The sequence below is a fragment of the Puma concolor genome, chromosome B3 (assembly GCF_028749965.1).
Source record: "Puma concolor isolate L17-30 chromosome B3, mPumCon1.1.hap2, whole genome shotgun sequence".
NCBI lineage: Eukaryota > Metazoa > Chordata > Mammalia > Carnivora > Felidae > Puma > Puma concolor.
Window position 1 is genome coordinate 146,523,145 of NC_141672.1, and position 23,739 is coordinate 146,546,883.

The following is a 23,739-nucleotide window of genomic DNA, read 5'->3' on the forward strand; positions in this document are numbered from 1 at the left end:
GGAGTTTTCCCTAGGTTCCTTGGGACTTTTTACAAGACAGTCACCTCGTCTGCAAACGGGGACCTGCTTCACTTCCTCCTTCACCATGCTGCTTTCTTCTTTCCTTGCCTTACTGTGTTGGCAAGAGCTTCCAGGACTGTTGGAAGAGTGGGGAGACTAGACATCCTTGCCTTGTTCTGATCTTAGCGGGAACGCGCTCAGTCTTTCACCATTTCGTAGGTTACTTTTAAATGTTCTTTAGAAAAATTTTGTTTTTAAAAAAGGGGGGTGCGCCTGGGTGGCTCCGTCAGTTAAGTGTCTGGCTTCGGCTCCCATCTTGATCTCACGGTTCATGGGTTCAAGACCCCCCGTTGGGCTCTGTGCTGACAGCTCAGAGCCTGGAGCCTGTTTCAGATTCTGCGTCTCCCTCTCTCTCTGCCCCTCCCCTGCTCATGCTCTGTCTCTGTCTCTCTCAAAAATAAATAAATGTTAATTTTTTTTTTTTTAAATCTCATGTCTTTGCCTCTTCCTCTAAAGAGGAAAATTCTAGGGGTGCCTGGGTGGCTCAGTCGGTAAGTATCCGACTTTGGCTCAGTTCATGACCTCACGGTTTGTGAGTTCAAGCCCCCTGTAGGGCTCTGTGCTGACAGCTTGGAGCCTGGAGCCCGCTTTGGATTCTGTGTCTCCCTCTCTGCCCCTCCCCTGCTCGTTCTCTCTCTGTCTCTCAAAAATAAATAAAAGTCAGAAAAAAAATTTAAACGTTCTTTATCAAGTTGAGGAAGTTCCCCTGTATTCCTTTTTTCTCAGTCATCTTTACGGATGTGTGTCAAATTTTGTCAAATGCTTTGTCTGTAGCAATTAATATAATCCTATGGTTTTTCCTCTTTAACTTGTTAATATAGTGGATTACATTGATTTTTGAATATTGAACCAGTTCTGCATCTCTTTGTGGGTTTTAAGTACAAATGATTTTTTTGGAACTCTATTCTTTGAATATATTTTTAATTCCAAAGGTACAAAAATGTGTACATGGGAGATCATGAAAAGTCTCACCCTGTCCCTTAGGATTTCATTTCATTTCCCCACAAGAAATTAGCGCCCTGACAGTTTCTGGTATATCCTCTGGAGGTTATTTATGAGCAAATACATTCAGCGTAACGCGTATTCCACATGAACTCTGCACTAGCAGGAGTTCGTGTGGAAAGAAGCCAACTCTGTTGAGAATGTGCACATGCTCGATGTTGACCGAGTTATTTTGCTTAAATTATTTCATTGAATTCTTAGGATGATCCTTTTCAATAGACGTTACGATTTATTACCTTTGACTAAAAGACATCCAGCAATCGTTTGACCTCACTCAGCCACTAAGTGGAAGAACCGATTGATACCAAAGTTTATGCTCTCTTACTTCCGTGGGCTCTCGGTCCTTCTGAAGGCCCCTTCTGGATAGGTACACACAGGAGCCATGGCATAGTGACGTCAGTTTTAGATTGTGGGAGGCAATAGATAATGTTTCTTAACCGCAACCATTACTGACTCGTGGAATCCAAAAATCCAAACATTAAAGAATTACTACTTGGAGAGAAATGTCTGCGCTTGAGTCAACAGCTGTGGGACCGCACTGAGGTTCACTGTAGTCGTGGGCTCCATCTTGCATGTACCGCAGGATGACAGAAGCAGACGCAGTGCGCCAGGTGAGAACAGAGCCCATCGCCAAACGTGTCGGTTTGGAAATGGGAGGGAAGAAGGGATCAGAAATGGACCAGAGCGCACGCCTTGGGAGGAGCCCAGCCAACGTTGGCTGTTCTGTCCTCCTTTTCATAGGAACTTGCCCTCCACTCCCTTTTGACAGAACAGATTTTGCCGTGACAGTGAAATCAGGTCTAATATCATGATTTTTCCTTGTTGGTTTGCCAGCGGTTGTAGATACCATAGTCCGCTCGGTGCCTTAGGAAAATTCAGAGAATGGATACGGCAGACCCGCTGAGAATGTGTACTTTTCACACACGGTTGAGGACTTGGTAGCATCGTCACTTTGGGCCTCAGTTTCCTCTTCTGAAACATAAGAATATTGGGCTCAGATGATTTCTGAAAACTTTTTGAGCTAAAAAGTACAGTGATTGATTCGGTCACATAACCAGTCAGACCTGTTAGTTTCCTGATTCCTAGGTGTTTTGCTAGTGAGTCACGGGGTGGGGGGCTCGTCCTTTCCTTGGAGTGATTTCCATAAATAGTGTTAATGTTTTATGCAAATTTTAGTCTGAATCTCAGAAACTGGCGGAAGCCTACTGTGGAAGGAGAAGGGGTGGAGAGAGGCTCGCGCGGATGGAGGGGGGTGGCTGCTGTGTCCCTCACGACCTTGGACATTTTCACGTGCTCTCCGTCAGTCAGCGGGTCGCCCTGTGTTAGGCCGGGTCACCTGCAGACGTCTGTCCGTGCCCGCCGTTGGCAAGCGGATGTGTTGATTTATAGGAAGCTGGTGGTGGAATGAAGGCACTCGAGATGCTTTCCTGTGGATGTTCCTGCCGCGTGCCAGCGACTAGGGAAGGCGGGCCACCTGGTGTGTCACTGGAGGGGGGGACTGAGCACGTTTCAGAATGGGGAGGTTGACTCTGCAGACTGTCAGGGGCAGGCCAGGATCAAGTGTGACTAGAAGCCGAGCCTGGGCGAGCGGCCTCAGCCTGTCCCGACACAGACGTGGATCCGGAAGAACACTTTGTGCGGACACAGAGACACTATGGCCGGCACGGGCCGGAATCCGGCTCTGGTTTTAGACAAGTAGAACTGAGACCCCGACCCTGTAAAACAGGGACAGGAGAGAAGGGCCAGTAAGACGTCCTCCCTAAAGCGGTTTTGTTTGTCCTTGGACACCGGTGTTTTCAGATCCTGCAGCTGAGATCAACCCACGGGGCGGCTTGACGCAGAAGGGCGTGTGACCCGGTAGTTAGCTCACCGTTGGCCGTGCTGCTGTGCAGGGGGACGGGCAGGAGATGGGGAGGTCCCCGCAGGCCCCCAGGTCTCTCCCGGAGCTTCGTCGGGAGGTGCTCGGTGGAGGAAGTGAATTAAAATAGAGTCCAAGAATGGAGAAATTGGCATCACTTTAAAATGACGACTATCTAGGGGCGCCTGGGTGGCACAGTCGGTTAAGCGTCCGGCTTCAGCCAGGTCACGATCTCGCGGTCCGTGAGTTCGAGCCCCGCGTCAGGCTCTGGGCTGATGGCTCGGAGCCTGGAGCCTGTTTCCGATTCTGTGTCTCCCTCTCTTTCTGCCCCTCCCCCGTTCATGCTCTGTCTCTCTCTGTCCCAAAAGTAAATAAAAACGTTGAAAAAAAATTAAAAAAAAAAAAATGACGACTATCTGACGACACATGAATAAAAGCACAAAGCACCAACGGGAGAAGCGGTGATGTTAAGCAGGTCTGATGGTGACTATGGGATGAAGAAGAATGGGAAGGATGAGAACCAGGATTTCGAAGGATTTCTGTGCCTGTGTGTAAAGGAACGTGGCCTGGGAAAGGAGTTGAGGACAGTGCTGCACTTGATGATTCCTGTGCTGCACTTGATGATTCTGGTAGAGGTCTGAGGGTGTGGAAGCTTTCAGTTTACCACTTTTCAAGTGGAAAGCAGGACACGTCTCTGACACAGGGTTGGACAAGATAAAGAAGATACAGACGTCTGGGTACCACAAATCAACGTTTTAAAAGAATCCCAGAAGCACCAACAGAAATCATACTAGAGATCCCCCTGATCACAACAGTTAGGACACTAAATGCATGAAGTCCCCCACCGAGGAGAGCTTTTGTAAAGAAGGAAATTCAGGGGTGCCTGGGTGGCTGAGTCACTGAAGAGGCCAAGTCTTGATTTCGGCTCTGGTCATGACGTTACAGCCCTGAGATCGAGCCTCACATCAAACTCCGCACTGAGCATGGAGCCTGCTTGAATCTCCCTCCCCCTCTCTCCCTTTCTCTCCTCCACTCTTCCCTCTCTGTCCCTCCCCTCTCCCTGTCTCTCCCTCCCCTCTCCCCTCCCTCTCTGTCCCTCCCCTCTTCCCTCTCTGTCCCTCCCCTCTCCCTCTCTCTCCCTCCCCTCTCCCCTCCCTCTCTCTCCCTCCCCTCTCCCTGTCTCTCCCTCCCCTCTCCCCTCCCTCTCTCTCCCTCCCCTCTCCCCTCCCTCTCTCTCCCTCCCCTCTCCCCTCCCTCTCTCTCCCTCCCCTCTCCCCTCCCTCTCTCTCCCTCCCCTCTCCCCTCCCCCTCTCCTCTCTCCCCTCTCCCCCTCTCCTCTCTCCCCTCTCCCCTGTCTCCCCTCTCCCCCCCCTTTCTCTCTCTCCACCTCCACTGAAAAAATAATAAAAAATAAGTAAGCAAAAAAGGAGATTCCATTAAAAAAAAAATCCAGGGGCGCCTGGGTGGCGCAGTTGGTTAAGCGTCCGACTTCAGCCAGGTCACGATCTCGCGGTCCGGGAGTTCGAGCCCCGCGTCAGGCTCTGGGCTGATGGCTCAGAGCCTGGAGCCTGTTTCTGATTCTGTGTCTCCCTCTCTCTCTGCCCCTCCCCCGTTCATGCTCTGTCTCTCTCTGTCCCAAAAATAAATAAATGTTGAAAAAAAAAAAATTAAAAAAAAAAATCCAAAGGTTTGCTACACAAAATAGATAAATAGCATAGTTGACAGAGGATAAATACCAAAGCTTTGGCTCAATATGTCCATCAAACGTGAGCAGAAAGAAAGTTCAGCAGTTTTGATGAACAACGCAGAATTTATAACAAATGTATCGTGGCATAAGCATCCTTTTTATGTGGATAATGGACAGTTTTCAGTAGTTGAAGAGGTTCATTCTCTGTCAGTGATCACAACAACAGAGTGCATGAGACAAAAACGAAGTAGAAGTAGAAATGTGTATGGCTTCGGGAAGATTTTATATCACAGACTGTTAACAGGTCCAGAGAAACATAAACCATGTGAATCGTATAATAACTAAAGTCAGAATTTAAGTGTCCCTGAAGAATATACAAAAATCGGTCCTGTATCAGGCAAGAGAAAACAAAAAAACAAAAACGCAGTTTTGAAAATACTGAAAGTTCACCGTGTTAGTCACACGGTCATTACCTTCAGTTTTAACCATGTAAGAATAGACCCAGGTTGCCAGTATGGTGATCACAGGGCGCGCTTTATCCATTGAGGCCCTGGCAGGCATCACCATCACCGTAAAGGTTAGGGCTCTCGGGTGGAGTCGGGTTGGAGGCTGTGCTGGGACCTCGGCGGTCTCCCTCCTGGGGGTTCCGGAACGGGGCTGCGTGTCTGCGTGGCGGTTTGCACCGTACCCGGCAGGGTCAGGTGTCGATGAGCAGAAAGCCACAGGGAGGTGGGGTCTGCCGACCTGTGTCTGGAAGGGGGGTTCTGTGCCTTGCTCTAAGCGTGCTTAACCACAGGAAGCCGGGGAGGGGGTCCCTGGAGCAGGCAGCAGGACAGAGTCTGTTTCTGTTTGGAGGCTTGGGAACTGCGTGCACTCGGCCCCTGGCCTCATATGTGGAGTAGCCCCTACCGCTGCGAGAGAGACCGCTGCCGCTCCTTCCAGCCTTCCACGGCGGGAAAGCTGTCGGTCTGTGCCGCGAGGCACGAATTTATGGAGAGGAGGGTTCCCTCCTTCAGAAACAAGAAAAATGGTAATAGTGTGGCAATGATAACATGGAGCGTGTGTCTACAGCTGTATATATATATATATATATATATATATATATATATATATATATATATATACAGATATATATATCTATATATATAGATATAATAAATGTAAATAAAATGACAATAGAAACTAAAGTTTTGGAAAAATTTTTAAAAACTTCAGCCGAACAAAGAGCTGTTGGATCAAGCGGGCAGTGAAGTTTCTAATCGCCGATTGCTTTGAGGTCGCGGCCCGTCGAGGCCACCTCCGGAGCACCAGCGGCCTGTGACCGTAGAGCTTGAAGTTTAATTCCCGGTTGGGTATTTCCTCTCCCTTCGCCCCCAGGGAGGGGGGACACTGGGTGTTTACCTTCGGATTCTGTAGCACGTGCTTTTGCTTCTAAGCTGCAGCCTGACCCTCGTCACACTGCTGGCTCCGACCGTCATTAGTAACTTCCTCCCCTCTGTCCACCTCCTGCTCGTCCCAGGCCTCCGCTGTCGCCGGAGAGTGTCAGCTATAACAGGACAAGGTTGCGGTTAACCCCCGGTTCTGGCACGACCGCGGCTGCTGGCGGATGCGGAAAGATTTGTCCGGGGTGTGTTGCCTTCGGACTCCTTGTGCGGCGGGAGGACGGCAGGCATCTTCCAAGATGCTGGTACTTTGAGAGCTGGACTCACAGCTCATGCTCAGTAGGCTGCTCCCCGCAGAGAAGAGATTTTTTTCCCTAGGTCTTCCGTCCGGATGGCACAGACCTTATATACGGTGCCCTTAATTGTCCGGTTATTGCTCTCACGTGGCCGGGGAGCGAAGCTGGCGCCAACTGGTTTTGCCGCGGGCCCGGGAGAGTTGAGTACTTGTGCATGTGTTTTCAACCCAGGATGCCAAAAAGCCTTTTCTGGCTGGCTCTGGCGGTTTCCCTTTGTGAGCAACAGGCAACCCAGAGCAGGGAGGGGCTGAGACAGAGCTTAACGCTGGCGTGGCTGCAGGGGGCAGCCGGGGCCCTGTCTCCTCGGCCCCTGTGCCTCTCGCCTGCCTTCACAGGTGCGGATGTACGACGGGGAGCGGCCGCACGCCTTCTGATTCCCGCCAACGCAGAGCGAGTGCCCGGGGGCGTGGGCAGCCGCGTCGGGTGGTACCTGCGTGGTATCTCGGTGCCGCCGCCTCTCCCGTAAAACGCGGGGGTGCCGGTACCAGCTTGTCGGACGGTGGAAACGACTGCGTCCGCGGGGCGGTTAGAGTCCGCTGAACCTGCCTCGGAAACGCTCCAGTGTCAGCTGCGCTCGGCCTTGATTATTGTTATCGGTGACAAGAACACTTGATTTCCTTCCAGGATCGAGCACTTTGCCAGAATCTACAGTCAGAAAATTGGCATCAGGAAAGAAGTCCTTATGAAAACCCTGTGGGGAGATTATTATATAAACATGAAGGCCAAGAAGATTATGAAGGTTGATCAGGTGATGTGGCACGTTCTCGCCCTGTTGAGACTTGCGCGGTAACACCTTTACTGTCCTTGGTTCACGTGGGTCAGTCCACGAGGGGCTTTTTCCTGTACACCTTTGGTTAAAGCTCGTGTGTCTCATTTCCAAGTGTCGTTCTTTAAATACTGGGTGTTTAAAGAGACGCGCTCTCGGAGCAAGCTGTACCCCAAGGCTCCGCTGAGGCCTCTCTCCCGCCTAGCGCCGGTCACCGCGTGTGCTCACGGGGAGAGGTGGCTACTGCCCAGCCCTTCCTTCTGTAGGCAGAGGGGATGCCGAGTCACGGAGCCTCGAAGGATACGTCCTTAGGGCCGGGTTGTTGTTTTAATGTAAAATTCAGGATTTTATAAATTCATTCTCACGGAAGAGCACGTATATTCCTTTTAGAAAATGCTTGTGAATATAAAGCCACAAGAAAAAGAAAAAAACAGAAGCCAACACTGCTAATGCTGTGGTTTTAATTTTGTGCGTTCTCATAGGATAGAGACATACATCCCTCAGTTGATTCTGTTATTTACATAACGGAGCTGGTGGTTTGCTTCACATCATACTGTGAACATCTCCCCTTGCCATTAAAAGCTTTTCATAAACAGTATATTTAAAAAAAATTTTTTTTTCAACGTTTATTTATTTTTGGGACAGAGAGAGAGCATGAACGGGGGAGGGGCAGAGAGAGGGAGACACAGAATCGGAAACAGGCTCCAGGCTCCGAGCCATCAGCCCAGAGCCCGACGCGGGGCTCGAACTCACGGACCGCGAGATCGTGACCTGGCTGAAGTCGGACGCTTAACCGACTGCGCCACCCAGACGCCCCATAAACAGTATATTTTAAAAAGGAGCCAGCGTGGCGAGGTGGGTCGAGAGTCCGAGTCTGTGGCTGAGTCTCGGCCCTGTGGCCTCTGTCTCTGTTCTTTCCTCTGTGAAATGGGGACAGTAGTTCTTACCTCCTCGAGCAACAGGGCGTCCGTTTATGTTCCGTCTCCTGTGTGTGTGAGGGCATCCTTCTGCTGGTGCTCTTGCCATTATTTTGCATAGACCTTTTTGGTAAGAAAACGATAGGGCTTTTTGTTTTTCTGTTACCCTCTTCCTTGAAGTTTAGCGTTTTCCATGTTTAAGAACATTGTTCGGAAGAAGTTCGTGGAAGGACCTGCACACGCGGAGTGAATTTTCAGCTCCCGGTGTGGGCATCGTGTGCCCCCTGATGGCAGTGGGGGGAGGCGGCGGTCCCAGCGACTCGACCCCCAGCCGGTCTCGTCGTTTGTCGAGTCTCTGGTTCCCAGAGGAAGAGAACAGTGGTTGTTACTGACTGCAGATTATTGGCTGTTTAGTGCATATTTATAACTGCTTTCTGCCACTTTACTGCTAAGTAAACATCTTCTAGTAGAAACGAGACATGTTAATACAACACGTCGAGAATGAGTATGTAGGCTGCCTGTTGAATATTGGGAAACTTAAGTACGTGTGTTCTTTTTTACAGGCGAAAGGAAAGAAACCTTTATTTGTACAGTTGATCCTGGAGAATGTATGGAGTTTGTATGATGCGGTCTTGAAAAGGTAAGACTGCTGTAGTGCTGGGTCTTTGGGCGCTGTGATTTGCCCCCCTTCCAGCGTGATGGGTGTCGCTTCACAGAGCTGGGCCGGACGGAGCAAGGGAATGGACCCTTCACAGATGGGCTGGTCCTGGGGTCCAAGGTAGAAGGGCATGTGGTGCAGGTAAAGGTGGTGGGAGGGACTGAGGAGCAGTCTGTGCTTCTGGAGGGCTGAGACGAGGATATCGACGAGATGGGTGGAGGGAAACACTGGACCTTTGTTTGTATAAACCCAGTTTGAGATGAAATCGTATTTGTAGTGGAAAGGGTATTTGACATGTAGGATCATTCACAGGGAACTTGGGAACCGACTTGCCTGATACAAGTAGAAAGAAGGTTTGCTTTAGTAAATTTTCATTCAGAGTTATCTGGAGTTGGAACTGTGACTTCCAGCACTCGTACATAAAACTGCCTCTCCAATCACCAGAGCTCGCTAAGGGGATTGGGCTCGTGCTCCAAGGGGCTCTGAAGAAGGGGTCATTGGAAGGAACGGAGTAGAGATTGAGCCGTCCTCCACTGTGGCTGGAGCCCCTTCCGGGTGTGTCAGGTTTCTTGTAGGAGGAGTACGTGGGGAGGAAGCGTGTCTAGTTCTTTTTTTTATTAAAAAAGAAAAATGTTTTTTAATGTTTATTTTTGAGAGAGACCGAGCACGAGCCAGGGAGGAGCAGAGAGAGAGGGAGACACAGAATCCAAAACAGGCTCCAGGCTCCAAGCCGTCCGCACAGAGCCCGACGCGGGGCTCGAACTCACAAACTGTGAGATCGTGACCTGAGCCGAAGTCGGACGCTCAACCGACTGAGCCCCCCAGGCGCCCCGGAAGTGTGCCTAGTTCTTGTGGAAGGAGTGTGTCTGGAGGAAGTGTGTCAGAATGTGGCATTCCTTTTCCTCTCTGCCCCTTGGTGTCTCTCTGTGACCTCCCTGTTTGTTTGTTTCCTACAGGGACAAAGAAAAAATTGATAGGATCGTGTCTTCTTTAGGATTGAAGATTGGAGCCCGGGAGGCACGACATTCTGATCCTAAAGTTCAGATCAATGCCATTTGCAGCCAGTGGCTGCCCATTTCCCATGCTGTGCTTGGTATCCTTTGTCCTGATGGTTTTTAATGAAGTGATAGTTTTGACAAAACAGGAAAAACATGTGACTGGCAAACAGGAAATCCTTTGGAAGTAACACATTTCAATCCAGAGTAAGTCTTCTGTGGGGCGCCTGGGTGGCTCAGTCGGTTGAGCGTCCGACTTTGGCTCAGGTCATGATCTCGCGGTTTGTGAGTTTGAGCCCCGCGTCGGGCTCTGTGCTGACAGCTTAGAGCCTGGAGTCTGCTTTGGATTGTGTGTGTGTGTGTGTGTGTGTGTGTGTGTGTGTGTGTGTGTCTCTCTCTGCCCCTCCCCCACTTACGTGCGCGCTCTCTCTCTTCCCCTCCTCCACTCACGCTCTCTCTCTCCTTTGGAAATAAATAAACATTAAAAAAAATCAAAGTAAGTCTTCTGTGGTTATTTCGTATTCCACCACGAAACTGTATTTAATGCTTTTAAAAATGAATATCCTGATGCTAATTTTTATTCTTACTAATACCAATTCAAATGAATGTTCTTTCAGGAAGATGTGTCTTTTTGTTTAGTAGACTGTGACAACAAAAAATTCTATTTTACTAACATTTATGTGTAACTAGATAGTTTAGATGTGTATGTCAGATCAGTGTTTCATTTTAGTGCCATATTTTCTTAGCATATTGGTATTTCTTGTTATATTACTGATTCGAGGAAGACTTGATTTGAGATACATTAGAGTAATTAAAACAGTTTTTTTTACATTCATTTATTTTTGAGAGAGAGAGAGACAGAGCATGAGTGGGGGAGGGGCAGAGAGAGAGGGAGACACAGAATCCGAAAGAGGCTCCAGGCTCCGAGCTGTCAGCACAGAACCTGACGCGGGGTTTGAACCCATGAACCGTGAGATCACGACCTGAGCCGAAGTCAGAGGCTTAAACTGACTGAGCCACCCAGGTGTCCCAACTAAAGTAATTTTATAGGTAAACTATCTTCTTTTCATTGATCTGCGTGTCCCAAGCAGCCCCCGGTGGGCTGTGGTACAGTGTCCCGGGCGTGGGCCAGCAGTGGCACCTCAGCCCGGAGCTGGGATGGACCCACACCTGCAGTGACACTGGCTCGGGGAGGGGAGTTTCTCGTGTCATAGCCGGCGACTGATGTTGTTTCATAAAAGTTTGTAGAGACTGAAACTACGTGAAAAAATTTTAGGACAAGCTACTGAGCTCTCCTCACTTGTTCCGTGGGCTGTCAGTGTATTAGGATGTCTGTCTTCAGAGTCCTTCCTGGGACGGGGCACCTGGTGGCTCAGCCAGTTAAGCGCCCGACTTTGGCTCAGGTCATGATCTCGCAGTTCGTGGGTTTGAGCCCCGTGTCAGGCCCTGTGCTGACAGCTCAGAGCCTGGAACCTGCTTTGGATTCTGTGTCTCCCTCTCTCTCTGCCCCTCACCCCCCCCCCCCCCACTGGTGCTCTGTATCTCTCTCTCTCTCAAAAATAAATATACATTTAAAAAAATTTAAAAAAAAAAATCCTCCCTGGGCTTGAGAGAGTCCACGAACTCCCTGAACTTGTGTCTGTATTTTGAGACGTGACGCGCGATGTTTGACAGCTCGGGCGTTTTGTGTGTGGCTGTCCACTGCTACCTCAGGAGTCGGCGTGTGCTGTGAGTCTGTGCCTGGGTGGAGGGCACTTGTTCACGACTGTGAGTCCTTAACCTCCAACTTCAGCGATGGTGTGTCAGAAACTTCCTAGCCCCCTGGACATTACGGCCGAGCGGGTGGAGAAGCTGATGTGCACGGGATCACAGACGTTTGACTCTCTTCCCCCAGAAACCCAGGCCCTGAAAGCAGGTGAGCCGAAGGTGGACGCGGCAGGGGCTTGGTTGAGCGTCCCAAGCCCAGGCTGCTCTAGACCAGTTAGCCCGGTGGCCGATTCCACGGGCAGTTCCACAAAAGGCCCTGTTGCCAGTTTTCTTTTCCTGCCAAAGTCGGAGTTTTGCCACGGCCGTTTTGTCCTCGCTGGGCTGGGAGAGCGGAGGCTCTGAGACGCCTCCCTTCTGCCCCGGTCTCGTCTCCTGATCTCCTGGTGACCCTGTCTCCCGGTCCCTGGACGAGCAACGGTGTGTCCCTGAGCTGCTCTGCCGCCACCATGGCTGGGTCCCTGGGAGCCACGGAAGGGGTTCCACGGCCGGGCCTCTCTTTGGCCCCCACAAGAGGGGACCCGCCGGTCCCAGGCTTCGTCAGGCTCCATGACAGGCAGATGCAAGGACTCGCGGCCTCCACTTTCCCTCCGATTAGATGTGCAGCCTCCAGCCCAGAACCACTCGGCCGCTGTTCTCGGGGCCCCTCTTGAGTGTCCTCGTTAAATCCTCTGACCGGATCCGTCACGAGTGTCTGACGGCGTAGATCACTCCTCCCCCCGGGAGACACCGTCTTCTCGTGACTTCGGGCTTCCCCCTGCTTGTGCTTTTCTCCCTGTCTCCCTGGCCGCCCATCCTTCGCGTCTTTCCCGGCTCCTCGCCCTGACTTTTCCGGGGTGGGACGCCCCAAGCAAGGCTCGGCCTTCAGACCCCATGCGTTCCCTCCCTGCATCCGGTCCCCTGGCGACCTCCTCCACCTCAGGGCTGTCCGCGACAGCACACTCACCGTTGCCACCCACCTGTGCGGCTGCAGCGCGCGTCTGCCCCCCCCCCCCCCCCCCCCCGCTCCCGTCGCGGCACCCCCCCCCGCCCCCCACTCTGCGCTCCCGTCGCGGCACCCCTCTCTCCCGTCGCTCCCGTCGCGGCTCCCCACTGCCCACCCCCTCTCCGCTCCCATCGCGGTACCCCTCGCTCCCGTCGCAGCACCCCACCGCCCGCCCCTCCGCTTGCCTGCCCCAGGCGCGCCCCCCCCCCCAACCTCCCACGCGGGGCTTCCTCCCGCCGCCCGAAGCCTGCCTCCCCGACTTCCGTCCCACGAGGTCCCTTCATTCTCCCGCCCACTCCCACACGTGGCCGTCATCCGGGCTCTGTGTGATTCCGCACCCTGCGTGGCCTTGCTCCGCAGTCTGTCCAGAGCGGGGCATTCGGCATTTCTGCGTCTGCCTCCCTGGGCCGCACGGTGATCTCTCACCTGCTTGAGAGGACAGCTTTTCGCCCGGGGTCCCTGCCTCTGCCTTGGGTTCCCTTCGGTGTTGTCCCGGTGCGGCCTGGGCGGTCCTGGTGCGGCGGGGGGCCAGACCCGCCACCCTGCTCCTCCCGGCTGTGCCCCGGTGCCCTAGGCGACACGCCTGCTGTGTGTTCACTTCTGACTTCCTGTGGCTTTGTTCTTGCTTGAAGTTTACTGTCGGCCTCTTTCACTGACGTGCACATTATTTTGGTGGGGTCATTTTCTTTCTTTCTTTCTTTTTTAATTAATCAGGGCACCCGGGTGACTCAGTTAAGTATCCCGGATGACACTTGATTATGGCTCAGGTCATGATCTCACGGTTTGTGGGTTTGACCCCACATTGGGTTCTGTGCTGACAGTGTGGAACCTGCTTGGTGTCCTCCCCCCCCCTCCCGCTTGTGCACCCCCCCCCCATGCACCCTCTCTCAAAATAAATATAAGCATTAAAAAAATTAATCAGTGGTTTTATACCTCTAAGAGGTAAAGAAAGGTGTCAATACGTTGATAGGAAATTGTGTTAGATTGTGTAGATTTAGGGGAAATTAACACGTTATACTACTGAGTATTTCTAAGGGTTTTGTTACTGCTATGATAAGATAGTCCCTTCCGTTTTCTAACTTGTGTAAGTTGTGGGTATTTTATTAATGAGCTACCTTGTTGACTATTGACACATGGGAACATTCCTCAGTGTTCCCCCTTGCTCACTGGGTCTGGGGAAGAATTTGTGAGGCTTATGGCGTGGGGGGTGGGGGGGTGCTTTGCTGGCTTCAGCTCCGTGTAGGGTTGATGGGAAAAAGAGTGACATTTTCACTCCCTGTTTGTGTAGCTTTCCTGAAATGTGGGAGTGAAGACACTGCTCCTGTTATCATCTTTGTTTCCAAAATGTTTGCCGTTGATGCCAAGGCTTTGCCGCAGAACAAGCCCAGGTAAGGATGGGGGTGGGCCGGGGGGGGGGGGGGGTCACGTTCCCAGGGTGGCCCAGAGGGGGTGTGGGCGGAGCGCGCCCCTGCTTTTCCTCCCCAGCCCCGGACTGCTGGTGAGCCTCCCCTGTGGAAACATACGTGTGCACCCTGCGAGGTGAAATCAGCGCCGGGACGGTTGGTGTGCACTGATGTGAAGTCTGAAGGAGAATATAGTGACAGTCGTAGCCACGGGTAATTTTTAGGGAGCATCCGGCAAGTTCTCCAAGCCTGGCTGGCGACCTCAGTGGAGATTCATAAGCGCGCGAGCATCTCTGCTGATCTGCGTGGAGGTGGGGTGTTGGCGCCTCCGGAGATGGATGATTTCGCACGGTCCCCGAGTCTTGGAGAATCTGTTCTACAGCATCCGGGTTTTTCCGTCCCGGCCCCGCTCCCTCCCCCTGTAGTTCAGATCCTGGTCCGTTCTTGGGGGGATTACTGGCGCCTCCCGGCCAGCTCCCCTGCCCCGGGCTCCATCGTGTGATGTCGGGGTGTGGAACGAAAACTTGACGTGGGTGCCTGGAGCCCCTCTTGTGTAGTACCCGCATCTCCTCTGGCCATCCTTTGTAGGCATTTTTCCAGTAACCCGAGAGAAGTACCATGAACATGACGTCTTAAGAACGTCCAGTACACCGGGGAGCATCTTAAGTCTGGTTCTTGTGTGTTATAAATAACGACGCTCCGCTCACTGACCGCACCCACCGAGCTCTCACAGTACTCGCGCCCCACCGCTGACGGGCCGTGCGGACCTGACAGCAGTCCTCCAGTGGGAGAAGTTAGTGTTTGTCTTGTACCTGCAAGAGAAGCCAGGCGCCTTAAGAAGACTGAGTTCCACGCTCAAGGTCACAGAGCTGGAAGGAGGCCACAACAGTGTCTGAGTCCAGGTGTGTCCGCTTTAAAGGCGACAGCCTTTCACTCCCTGGGTGGAGTCTGGCCTGACTCATCCACTGTGGCTTTTCTTTCTTTTCTTTTCAAGCACTTACATTTAAAAAAAAAAAATTTGTTTTCATGTTTATTTATATGTGAGAGAGAGAGAAAGCATGCGAGCAGGGGAGGGGCAGAGAGGGAGAAACAGAGACAGAATCCGAAGCAGGCTCCGGGCTCCGAGCTGTCAGCACAGAGCCCTACACGGGGCTTAAGCACACGAACCGAGAGATCATGACCTGAGCCGAAGTCGGACCCTTAACCGACTGAGCCACGCAGGTGCCCCTTAAGCACTTACATTTGAGTATGTTCTTCGTTTAACTTTGAAAATGCTGCTGTAGTCAAATATTGAGCCAAAAGCAGCGGCGAGTAGTGAGCTGTGACTCTCCCCCCTCCGCGCGCTGTCTGCACGGGACCCCGGCAGTGAGTGCTGTCCCCTGGCCCCGTGGGAGGTCAGGCAGGGGCCGCCCCAGGATGGTGCCCCTCAGCCTCGCTTTGGGATTTGCGTCACAGGCCACCGGCTCTGCCTGGTGCGTGTCTTCAGCCTCTTCTGCTTCCTTCCAGCAAAGAGTTTGTCAGGAGAGAAAAAGCCATTCTGAGGACAGTTGACCTTAAATTCAGTGATCTGGTGACCCTTTTCCTATGGACTACGGTAAATTGGCAGGACTTCATTTGTCACACATGTGACGTGTCTGTGCTTGACGGCGGCCTGGGTGAGAGGCCAGGACGGTGGTTCAGTTGTCACGAGCAGACGCTGGCTTTGAGAGCCACACAGCGTGTCAGCCAGCTGCGCATCCCCACACGAGAAGGCGTCCTCGCGGAGCAGAAACTGCATGGTCCTTGCGGTCTAAAACCATAGTAACGTCTCCTGGCTCCAGTCTTGGTCCTTGGTCCCCTTCGCCATGGAATGTTACCTTCCGGCTGTCCTCATAACCTTTGCAGTGAGAACTTCTAGAATCTTCTCTCGAGCCGTCTTCCTTCCGTTGCAGCTTTCACATCCGTCTAGCGCGGATCCATGCCCCACGGCCCCGGCACCGCACCACGCGCCCCGAATGTACTGAGCCGCTCCGGGCTCCCTCTTCTGAGTCCTTGCCTGCGTTCCAGGTCCTCCGCAGTCGGGCCGCACACTGCCGCGCCTTCTGTCCAGCCGGCCCCACGTTTGTTCTTTGGCAGAGCTGGCGCTCTCATACCGTTACGTCACTCTTCTGAGATACCTGGGAGGGGATGCGTGGATGCGTGTTTTTACCTCTCCTTCCTGCCGGCGCCCTTCCTCCTCCCCCGGAAGGATGTCCCTGGGAGACCGAAGCCCCCAGCTGCACCTTCCTTAGTCGCTGTTCTCCTTTGTCCTGCAAGTCTCTCTCTGTAGCAGAGAGCACTTTGCTCTGCCGAAGTTTGAGAAACCTGTGTAAACTTCTGTCCGTCATCTGATTCTTACCAGGGTGGTGCTTCAGGGCCAGTTTCTTATAATTCTTCCCAGTGGCGTTGGGTTTGACCTCCAAAACATCATATAGTAAGTGGTTTCTTCCACCATTTTGTGCAGCCGGTGAGCAGGCCCAGGCCAGAGTGGGGAGCGGGAAGGAGCGCGTTGCTGGGCACAGTCCTCGGCTTCTCCCTGAGTGTTCTGGAAAGTTCCGCCTAGTGTGGCTTTTCACCCTTCACTCCTAAATCTAAGGCCGGCGGCCATCCAGCTTCCCTGCCCTTTTCCCTCTTAGATTCTGGGACTTTGTTTTTGCTGTTCCCAGCCATAGTCTATCACAAGTTCTTACTAACACGTACGTGGTCTACATGTGTGCTCAGGAACACTTTACTGGGAATTTTTTATTCCGTTCTTCTCCCCCTGAATGTCTGCGTCTGTTGCTTTTGCCTCCTTCTTGAGAAGCAGCTCTTTCTGTAACAAGATGCTGTCTTCAAACAGAAGTCACTCTTTTCTTTTTTTAAAAAAAATATTTATTCATTTTTTGAGAGAGACAGAGGGCAGGTGGGGCAGAGAGAGAGGGAGACACAGAATCTGAAACAGGTTCTAGGCTCTGAACTGTCAGCACAGAGCCCGATGCGGGGCTTGAAGTGTGAGATCATGACCTGAGCCGAAGTCGGATGCTTAACCAACTGAGCCACCCAGGTGCCCCCAGAAGCCACTCTTCTGGGTTTGTCGCTTCACATCCTCTCAGCTGCCTCTGTCCCAGCTGCAGCGGCCTTCCAGCCTGTTCTCGGATACCCCAGCCCCCTCTTGACCAGGGTCACAGAGGCCAGAGCAGGAGCATTCTGCTTGGAATCTGGAGGGTGGATGGATTTGTGTTTCTGCCTCTTCCCTTCCCCGCCCCCCCACCAGTTCACCTGCCCAACCTTTGGGTCAACGTGCTCACCTCCACTCTCTTCCATCTCATGTTAGTAACTGCTGTCCCTTCAGGAAGAGTCAGCCACAGTTAGTCAACTACAGCCTGAATAACTCATCGCCCACGGCTGTTCCTTGGCTGGTAGAACTCAGCTTTCTTGCGTATAAATTCCTCTTTGTTCTCAACAAACGCTGGATACACAGTGGGTGCTGGGTGTAGTCCTTGCTGATTTCTGTCTGGCTCTCTGCTGTTGCCCTGCACGCCGGTCCCGGCCCACGGCAGTGCCGGGCACGGAGCAGGTGTTCCCTGGACGGGCGGATACGTGCGCAGATGGGAGCAAGCGTCCATACGTTTGGCGCTAACTTGATAAATATAAATGCTAATGCTCCCCGACCGTGTCGTGAATTGAGGTGGAATGAGGATGTAACTTACGTGAATGGATGTTTCTTTTGACCTAAAGCTAACATCATCTGCTTAATGTGATGATGATTTTATCCTCTTTAATTCCTTCTGAAGGGGAGACATCCTGGGGATAAGGAGCACAGGGTTTGGAGTCCGAGCTGGATTTGAATTTCGGCTCCTCCCTCTATTTTCTGTGTGACTTTGGGTCAGGTTAAATTTCCTGAGCCTCTGCTGTATCAGCTGTAAACTGGAGATGATGGTGTCTGTTTCATTTAGTTGTTGTAATAAATATGTACTGTCGTACATGTAAGGAGATTAAGACAAGGTCGAGATTCTGGTGATAAGCCCGTTGAAACAGACTGTGTCTCTTCACCTGCAAACAGGTGTCTCATATTTTCTTCCTCCCTGTTCTAACGATAATGTTATATTTTGCATTTCTTTTTTAACTCAGATACTCGTGTAAGAGGTTTTAGCAAAAGTCTTGAAACACAGTAAGTCATCCTGGGGCTGACTGAAGAAACAGCTGGAGGCTTTGGCTTGCAGCGGAGCAGGGAGAGAGGGGCCCGAGTGCAGGCCACCGAAAGGAAAGGGGGAGTGAATTTGTTGGATGTCGCTCCGGAGCACAGGACTGCAGCCGTGGCTAGAAGTTGTAAGGAAGGAGAGTCCATCCTGTACTTGAACACGTGGAGCTCCCGGGAAAGAGAGGCTGGTCTCTTGCAGGGGAAGCAGGCCTCCAGCACCAGTAGTTCTGGCTGCCTCGTGACCCCTGATCACGCCGCTCTCGGCCGCTCATGTTTTTGTGACCTGTGACACAGCCCCACAGGGACATGGGTCTGACTGCAAGGGGACAGCCCCTAGAACCAGACTCATCCATTTTGAGGGGTAGGTGCAAAGGGAGGTAGGACTAGTGCCCAGTCCTGGTGGGAGACCTTGTCTAGCAGGTGGGAATCTTTCTACACAGCACTGGACAGTCAGTGATGTAAGCGGTCCCCTCCCCAACTGGCCCGCAGTGGGGATGTAGGCGGTCCTCTTCGGGGCTGGCCCGCAGCACTGATGTAAGCGGTCCCCTCCCGGACTGGCCCGCAGCGGGGATGTAGGCGGTCCCCTTCCAGGCTGGCTCACATGAAGTAAGAAGGAGGAAGAAGTTTTAGGCCCCTGGTATAGGAGCTCCGAGAGTATGTGGCCATGTGGAATGCACGTGAACGGTGCACTTTCAGAACGGATATCTGAACGGGTTCCAGAGCTTAGGGGAGCGGAGGGGAGAGTGGCATGGCAGTGTGGGGATGAGACCACCTGTCAGGTGTCAGGACAGCGGTCAGGGAGAAAAGCAGAAATCATGGGGAGGAACAGCAGGAGGGAAGCGCAGAGGGACAGGACCACACACAGGAGGGAGGCGTAGAGGGACAGGACCACACAGAGTAGGCCAGCTTCCAGAGCTGGAGTGTCCAGTTAGGACCAGAGCACCGGCCCGAGAGTCTGGACGCTCAGTCCCGGAGTCCGGGGCTAAGACACTGTAGTCCCGCCGGCCTCAGGGAGGCGGTTGGTCTTGCCTTGTGCCGGGGCTGAGGGTGCAGGCGGGTCTGCGCAGGCCCACACGCGGGTGAGGAGCCTCGTTCTGGGAATCCGTGCACCTGCTTGGCTTCTGCCTTCCAAACTGAAGCTCCCCAACAGTGCGCGTTTTTATTCAACTTAGCGCTCCCTTTTCTAAGACCCTCTCTGTGGCCTGATCGACATGAGGGTAACTCTTTAGGAAAACAGCTCCTTCCCCTTCCCCCAACCAAGACTAACCCCCAACAGACAGATAGCCACACACCGCCTTTTCTGTGCTGGTACTTGTGTCTAACGCAACGGCTGATAATCACAATTTGACCTTTTAGTCCAGCTGAATTTCCAGCGTTCAGCCTGACCTTAAACCCTTCCTCTTGGACCCAGGTTCTTTGTGAACATGTATTCTTTTTTTATATATATTAAATATAATTTATTGTCAAATTGGTTTCCATACAGCACCCAGTGCTCATCCCAACAAGTGCCCTCTCCCTGCCCATCACCCACTTTCCCCTCTCCCCCACCCCCTGTCTACCCTTAGTATGTTCTCAGTCCTTAGGGGTCTCTTAGGGTTTGCTTCCCTCCCTCTCTGTAACTTTTTCACCCCCTCCCCTCCCCCCTGGTCTTCTGTTGAGTTTCTCAAAATCTACATATGCATGAAAACGTGGTATCAGTCTTCCTCTGCCTGACTTATTTCACTCAGCAGAATACCCTCCAGTTCCATCCACATTGCTACAAATGGCGGGATTTCATTCTTTCTCATTGCCAAGTAGTATTCCATTGTATATGTAAACCACATCTTTATCCATTCGTCAGTTGATGGACATTTAGGCTCTTTCCATAATTTGGCTATTGTTGAAAGTGCTTCTCTAAACATTGGGGTACAAGTGCCCTTGTGCATCAGCACTCCTGTATCCCTTGGGTAAATTCCCAGCAGTGCTATTGCTGGGTCATAGGGTAGGTCTATTTTAAAAGTTTTGAGGAACCTCCACACTCGTGAACATATATTCTTAGGCATTTGTGGGGAAAACCTCAATTTTTTAAAAAAAAATATTTATTTTTGAGAGAGAGAGTGCATGAGTTGGGGAGGGGCAGAGAGAGAGGGAGACAGAGGATTCAACGCAGGCACTGCACCAGTAGCATAGAACCCGATGTGGGTCTTGAACTCATGAACTGCGAGATCATGACCTGAGCCAAAGTCAGAAGCTCGACCGACTGAGCCACCTAGGTGCCCCCACACCTCCATTTTTTGCCAAGGTCTTATGCTTGCTTCTCAGCAGGGGTGTTCTGAGCCCTGGTATCTCACTCGTTTCAGCCTGTCCTCGTTGTTTGCCTCATAGAAAAAGGTGGGCATCAGGGTCAGGCTCCGTGCCGTGGCGTGTGGCTGTGTGTGGGGCCGTGGACTCTTGTGTGTCTGTTCGTAAGCTCAGAGTAGCTCATGCGGCATTGTAGAGAAGACATCGCTACTGCGGGGGGAGAGCTCGCAGAGACCGTGCCTGGAAGGGGCTTGGGACCCGTCACCGTCTTATCCGGCCCCGCTGACCGTTGCCCTTTCCCTGCGCGAGCGGACCCAGAGGTGCTGGTGTTGCCGGGTGTTAACCTGTCTGTGACCTCCTGTAGACCTCTCACACAAGAAGAAATTGCACAGCGGCGTGAGCGTGCAAGACAGAGGCATGCAGAGAAGCTCGCAGCGATGCAGGGGCCGGCGTCCGTGGAGCCCCCGGAAGACGGCGGTGCCCTGGAAACAAGTCCAAAGGGAGAAGAGACGAAAGGTACAGCTGTCCCTAAGTAGGTTTGGTGCGAAACAGTTGTTTTAACTTAGGACGCTCCTCCCCTGACTCTGGAGCTTGGCTTTAACTGTAGCTTTAATCAGTGTTCTGTCATTCTTGGTGTTTCTTTCCTGAAACTGGGCCACATGTCTCTTATTCACCGTCTGCTGTGTGTTTTTAGGCATCTCCTGGACTGGAGGGAGCACTCGTGGCATTCATTGTCCTCTCGTTTCTGGCAGGTGATGAGCACCAGGTGGAGGGTAAGACCCTTAAACCTCAGCCCGAAGAAGGAAGCAACCACGAATCTTTCGTTGCTTTTGCTCGAGTGTTCAGTGGTGTGGCTCGAAGAGGAAAGAAAATGTTTGTCTTGGGACCCAAATACAGCCCCGTTGAGTTTTTGCGGCGGGTAAGAATTAGAAATAAAATGTCACTGTAAATGTGTTTTGTTTTAAGTTTATTTTGAGAGAGAGAGTGTGTGAGCAGGAGGGGCAGAGAGAGAGGGAGTGTGAGGAGCCCCATGCGAGGCTCGAACTCACGAACCGTGAGATCGTGACCTGAGATGAAATCAAGTCAGGCACTTAACCGACTGAGCCACCCTCGCGCCCTCAAGACGTTAGTATATTGTTTCACGGTTCTTAAATGTTTCTGTATCGGTTGAGATTACCTGATTGGTAGGTTTATTTTGTCTCTAGAAAGGCACGTTCAGATGAATCCATATATCTCCTCTTAATATTGCTTTGGTAACATTTGGTAAATCTGTCTCCGTGGCATTTGGAAAACTGAACCAGTATGTGAACTCAGTTTTCAGGCCTTATTTAACTGTGAGGCTTTCCAAGGCCAGAGGAAAGGGCTGGTTAAGAACAGCTGTCATGCGGGGGCCACGGCAGCGGCCGGACTTCATGAAATACGGAGATCCAAAAACGAGGGGTCTCAGGCCAAGGGGAGGGGCAGTGAGCAGGTGACAGGCCGCGGTCACGGTCACGGCACGGCAGGTGGAGCCCAGAAATTGATCAGGAAGGTCTGTAAGCAGGTGAACAGCCAGCATCCAGTTACGTACACCTGAGCCGAAGGGCAGAAAACCCCACAGGCTTGAGCGACCTCAGGTCACTTTTGGACGTAAGCAGAGCGTATACATCGTAGTTAAATCGTGAAGGTCGCAGGATGATGAGGATGCCAGAGGTGCAGGCGGTGAGTCAGGATCAGCAAGAAGCCGCGAGAGCTTGTGAGAGTCGCTGCCTCACGAGCAGAAGAGCACACGGTCCTCTCCTTGCGGGGAGAGCAGGGAAGCTGCAGACTCGGCCGCGGCAGAGACAGAGTGGCAGGGGGAGGGTCTGCCGTCAACTTGCCTTGCCTAGAGTGCTCTGTTCCGTCAGTTTTAGCTGTTTAATCCTTGGCGATGACTCTGCTGAGCGGCCCTCGACGGGCTGTGGCATGTCGTGCTTTGGCGAGAGGGAGCGCGGCAGCGGGCGTGGGGACGGGGGGCTCGTGTGTTCACAAACCCGTTTACGCTCGTTGACACGCTGCTTTAGACGTAGTTGATGGTTTGTTACTCACCAGTAAGGCTCGAGTGGTGGCCCGTCTTCTTCCTTCTTTGTTCTCTGTACCGTCAAGGTGAGGAAGAAACTGTTGTTACTTGGCGTGGCACGGAGTTAGTGGGCTTTACGAAGTCCACGAGCCGTCCAGTTTATCTTCTCTGTGGAGCGCAGCTCTGCTCTCGAGGGGCTGGCGGCTGAAATCCACTCGTCCTGTGCCACCACCCGAGGGGCAGTGACGGAACACGTTGACCGCATGGAGGACTCCGAACTCCGGTGGCCGGAGCCCCGGAAGGTCTCCTTCCCACCTGCTTTTCTAAACTGTCACGGGTATCGCACACCCAGAGATAGACCTCACGTGGACTTGGGGTCCTGTCTGCCGGGTAGCCTGCCTGTTACAGACTACCGCGGATGGAGCAAATCCACGGTCTCCATGTTTCTGTGGAGCGGGAGTCCACGCCGGAGTGTAGACCAGACTGTGTTCTCCGGAGGCTCAACCGGGAAGGGGTCTGCCCCCGGGGTGGCTCGGGTTGCTGGCCGAGTCGCATCCCGGTACCTGGAGGGCTGAGGGCTCCACGTTCTTTCTGGCCTAGAAGCCGCCTGCGGTTTCCCGTCATTTGGCCTGTCCCGGCTTGGCGGTGCCCCTTCCAGCTGGCGAGGAGAGTCTAGGCTGAATTTATCAGCAAGACGGTCTCGTGTGCTGTTACTCAAGCACGAGAGTGACGTCCGCCGCCTTTGCCAAACGCTGTTGGTGAGGAGCGAGCCACCGGCCCCGGTCACGCCCAGGGGAGGGGGTTGCGTGAAGGCGTGAACACTAGGCGGCAGGAGTCATGGGGAGACCACCGTCAGTCTGTCTGCTACTCTTTTGCCTTTTTTTTTTCTTTTTTTTGTGGTTTTACGACTTGTATATGCACTGAGAAAAATCTCTTCTTTTTGAATTTTGTATAGATGGAATCTTACTGTCGGTATTCTTCTACAGCTCAGTTTTTTTCACCTAACATTGTGAGGTGGATCTAAGTCGACACCTGTTCCTGTACTTCGTTCGTTGTTCGTTGCCGCGTGGTATTCCGTTGTGTAGACAAACGTTTTATGTTTCCATTTTGCAGTTACTGTGTATTTGGGCTGCATTCATCTTTGGCTCATCTAAACAATGCTACCTGGAATAGTTTCGTACAGATTTCCTTAGGCACATTTGCGAGAAGTTCTCGGGAATACACCCTTAGAGGGATCCTCTGGGTAACAGGATCTGTACATCTCCAGCTACCTGGTTAATTCCAGATCGTCCTCCAGAGGAGCGTCCCGTGTGTCACCAGCTCCATTTCCACGTCGTCCCCAAAATGTGCTGTTGTCAGGGTCTTAATTTTTGCCAGTCAGATGTAGATG

The 23,739-nt window shown here is 52.4% G+C and overlaps 1 protein-coding gene across 2 annotated transcripts in view; it reads left to right on the forward strand.

Moving 5' to 3' along the window:
• Positions 1-23,739, forward strand: part of EFL1 (elongation factor like GTPase 1) — a 123,447-nt gene that overhangs the window by 22,185 nt on the left and 77,523 nt on the right. For both annotated transcript variants that reach the window (XM_086711722.1, XM_086711723.1), the window contains 7 exons: positions 6,970-7,093; positions 8,592-8,668; positions 9,643-9,779; positions 11,474-11,596; positions 13,719-13,818; positions 20,676-20,827; positions 21,064-21,230. In XM_086711722.1, coding sequence (XP_086567848.1) covers positions 6,970-7,093; positions 8,592-8,668; positions 9,643-9,779; positions 11,474-11,596; positions 13,719-13,818; positions 20,676-20,827; positions 21,064-21,230 — 880 coding nt within the window. The remainder of the gene's footprint in view (positions 1-6,969; positions 7,094-8,591; positions 8,669-9,642; positions 9,780-11,473; positions 11,597-13,718; positions 13,819-20,675; positions 20,828-21,063; positions 21,231-23,739) is intronic.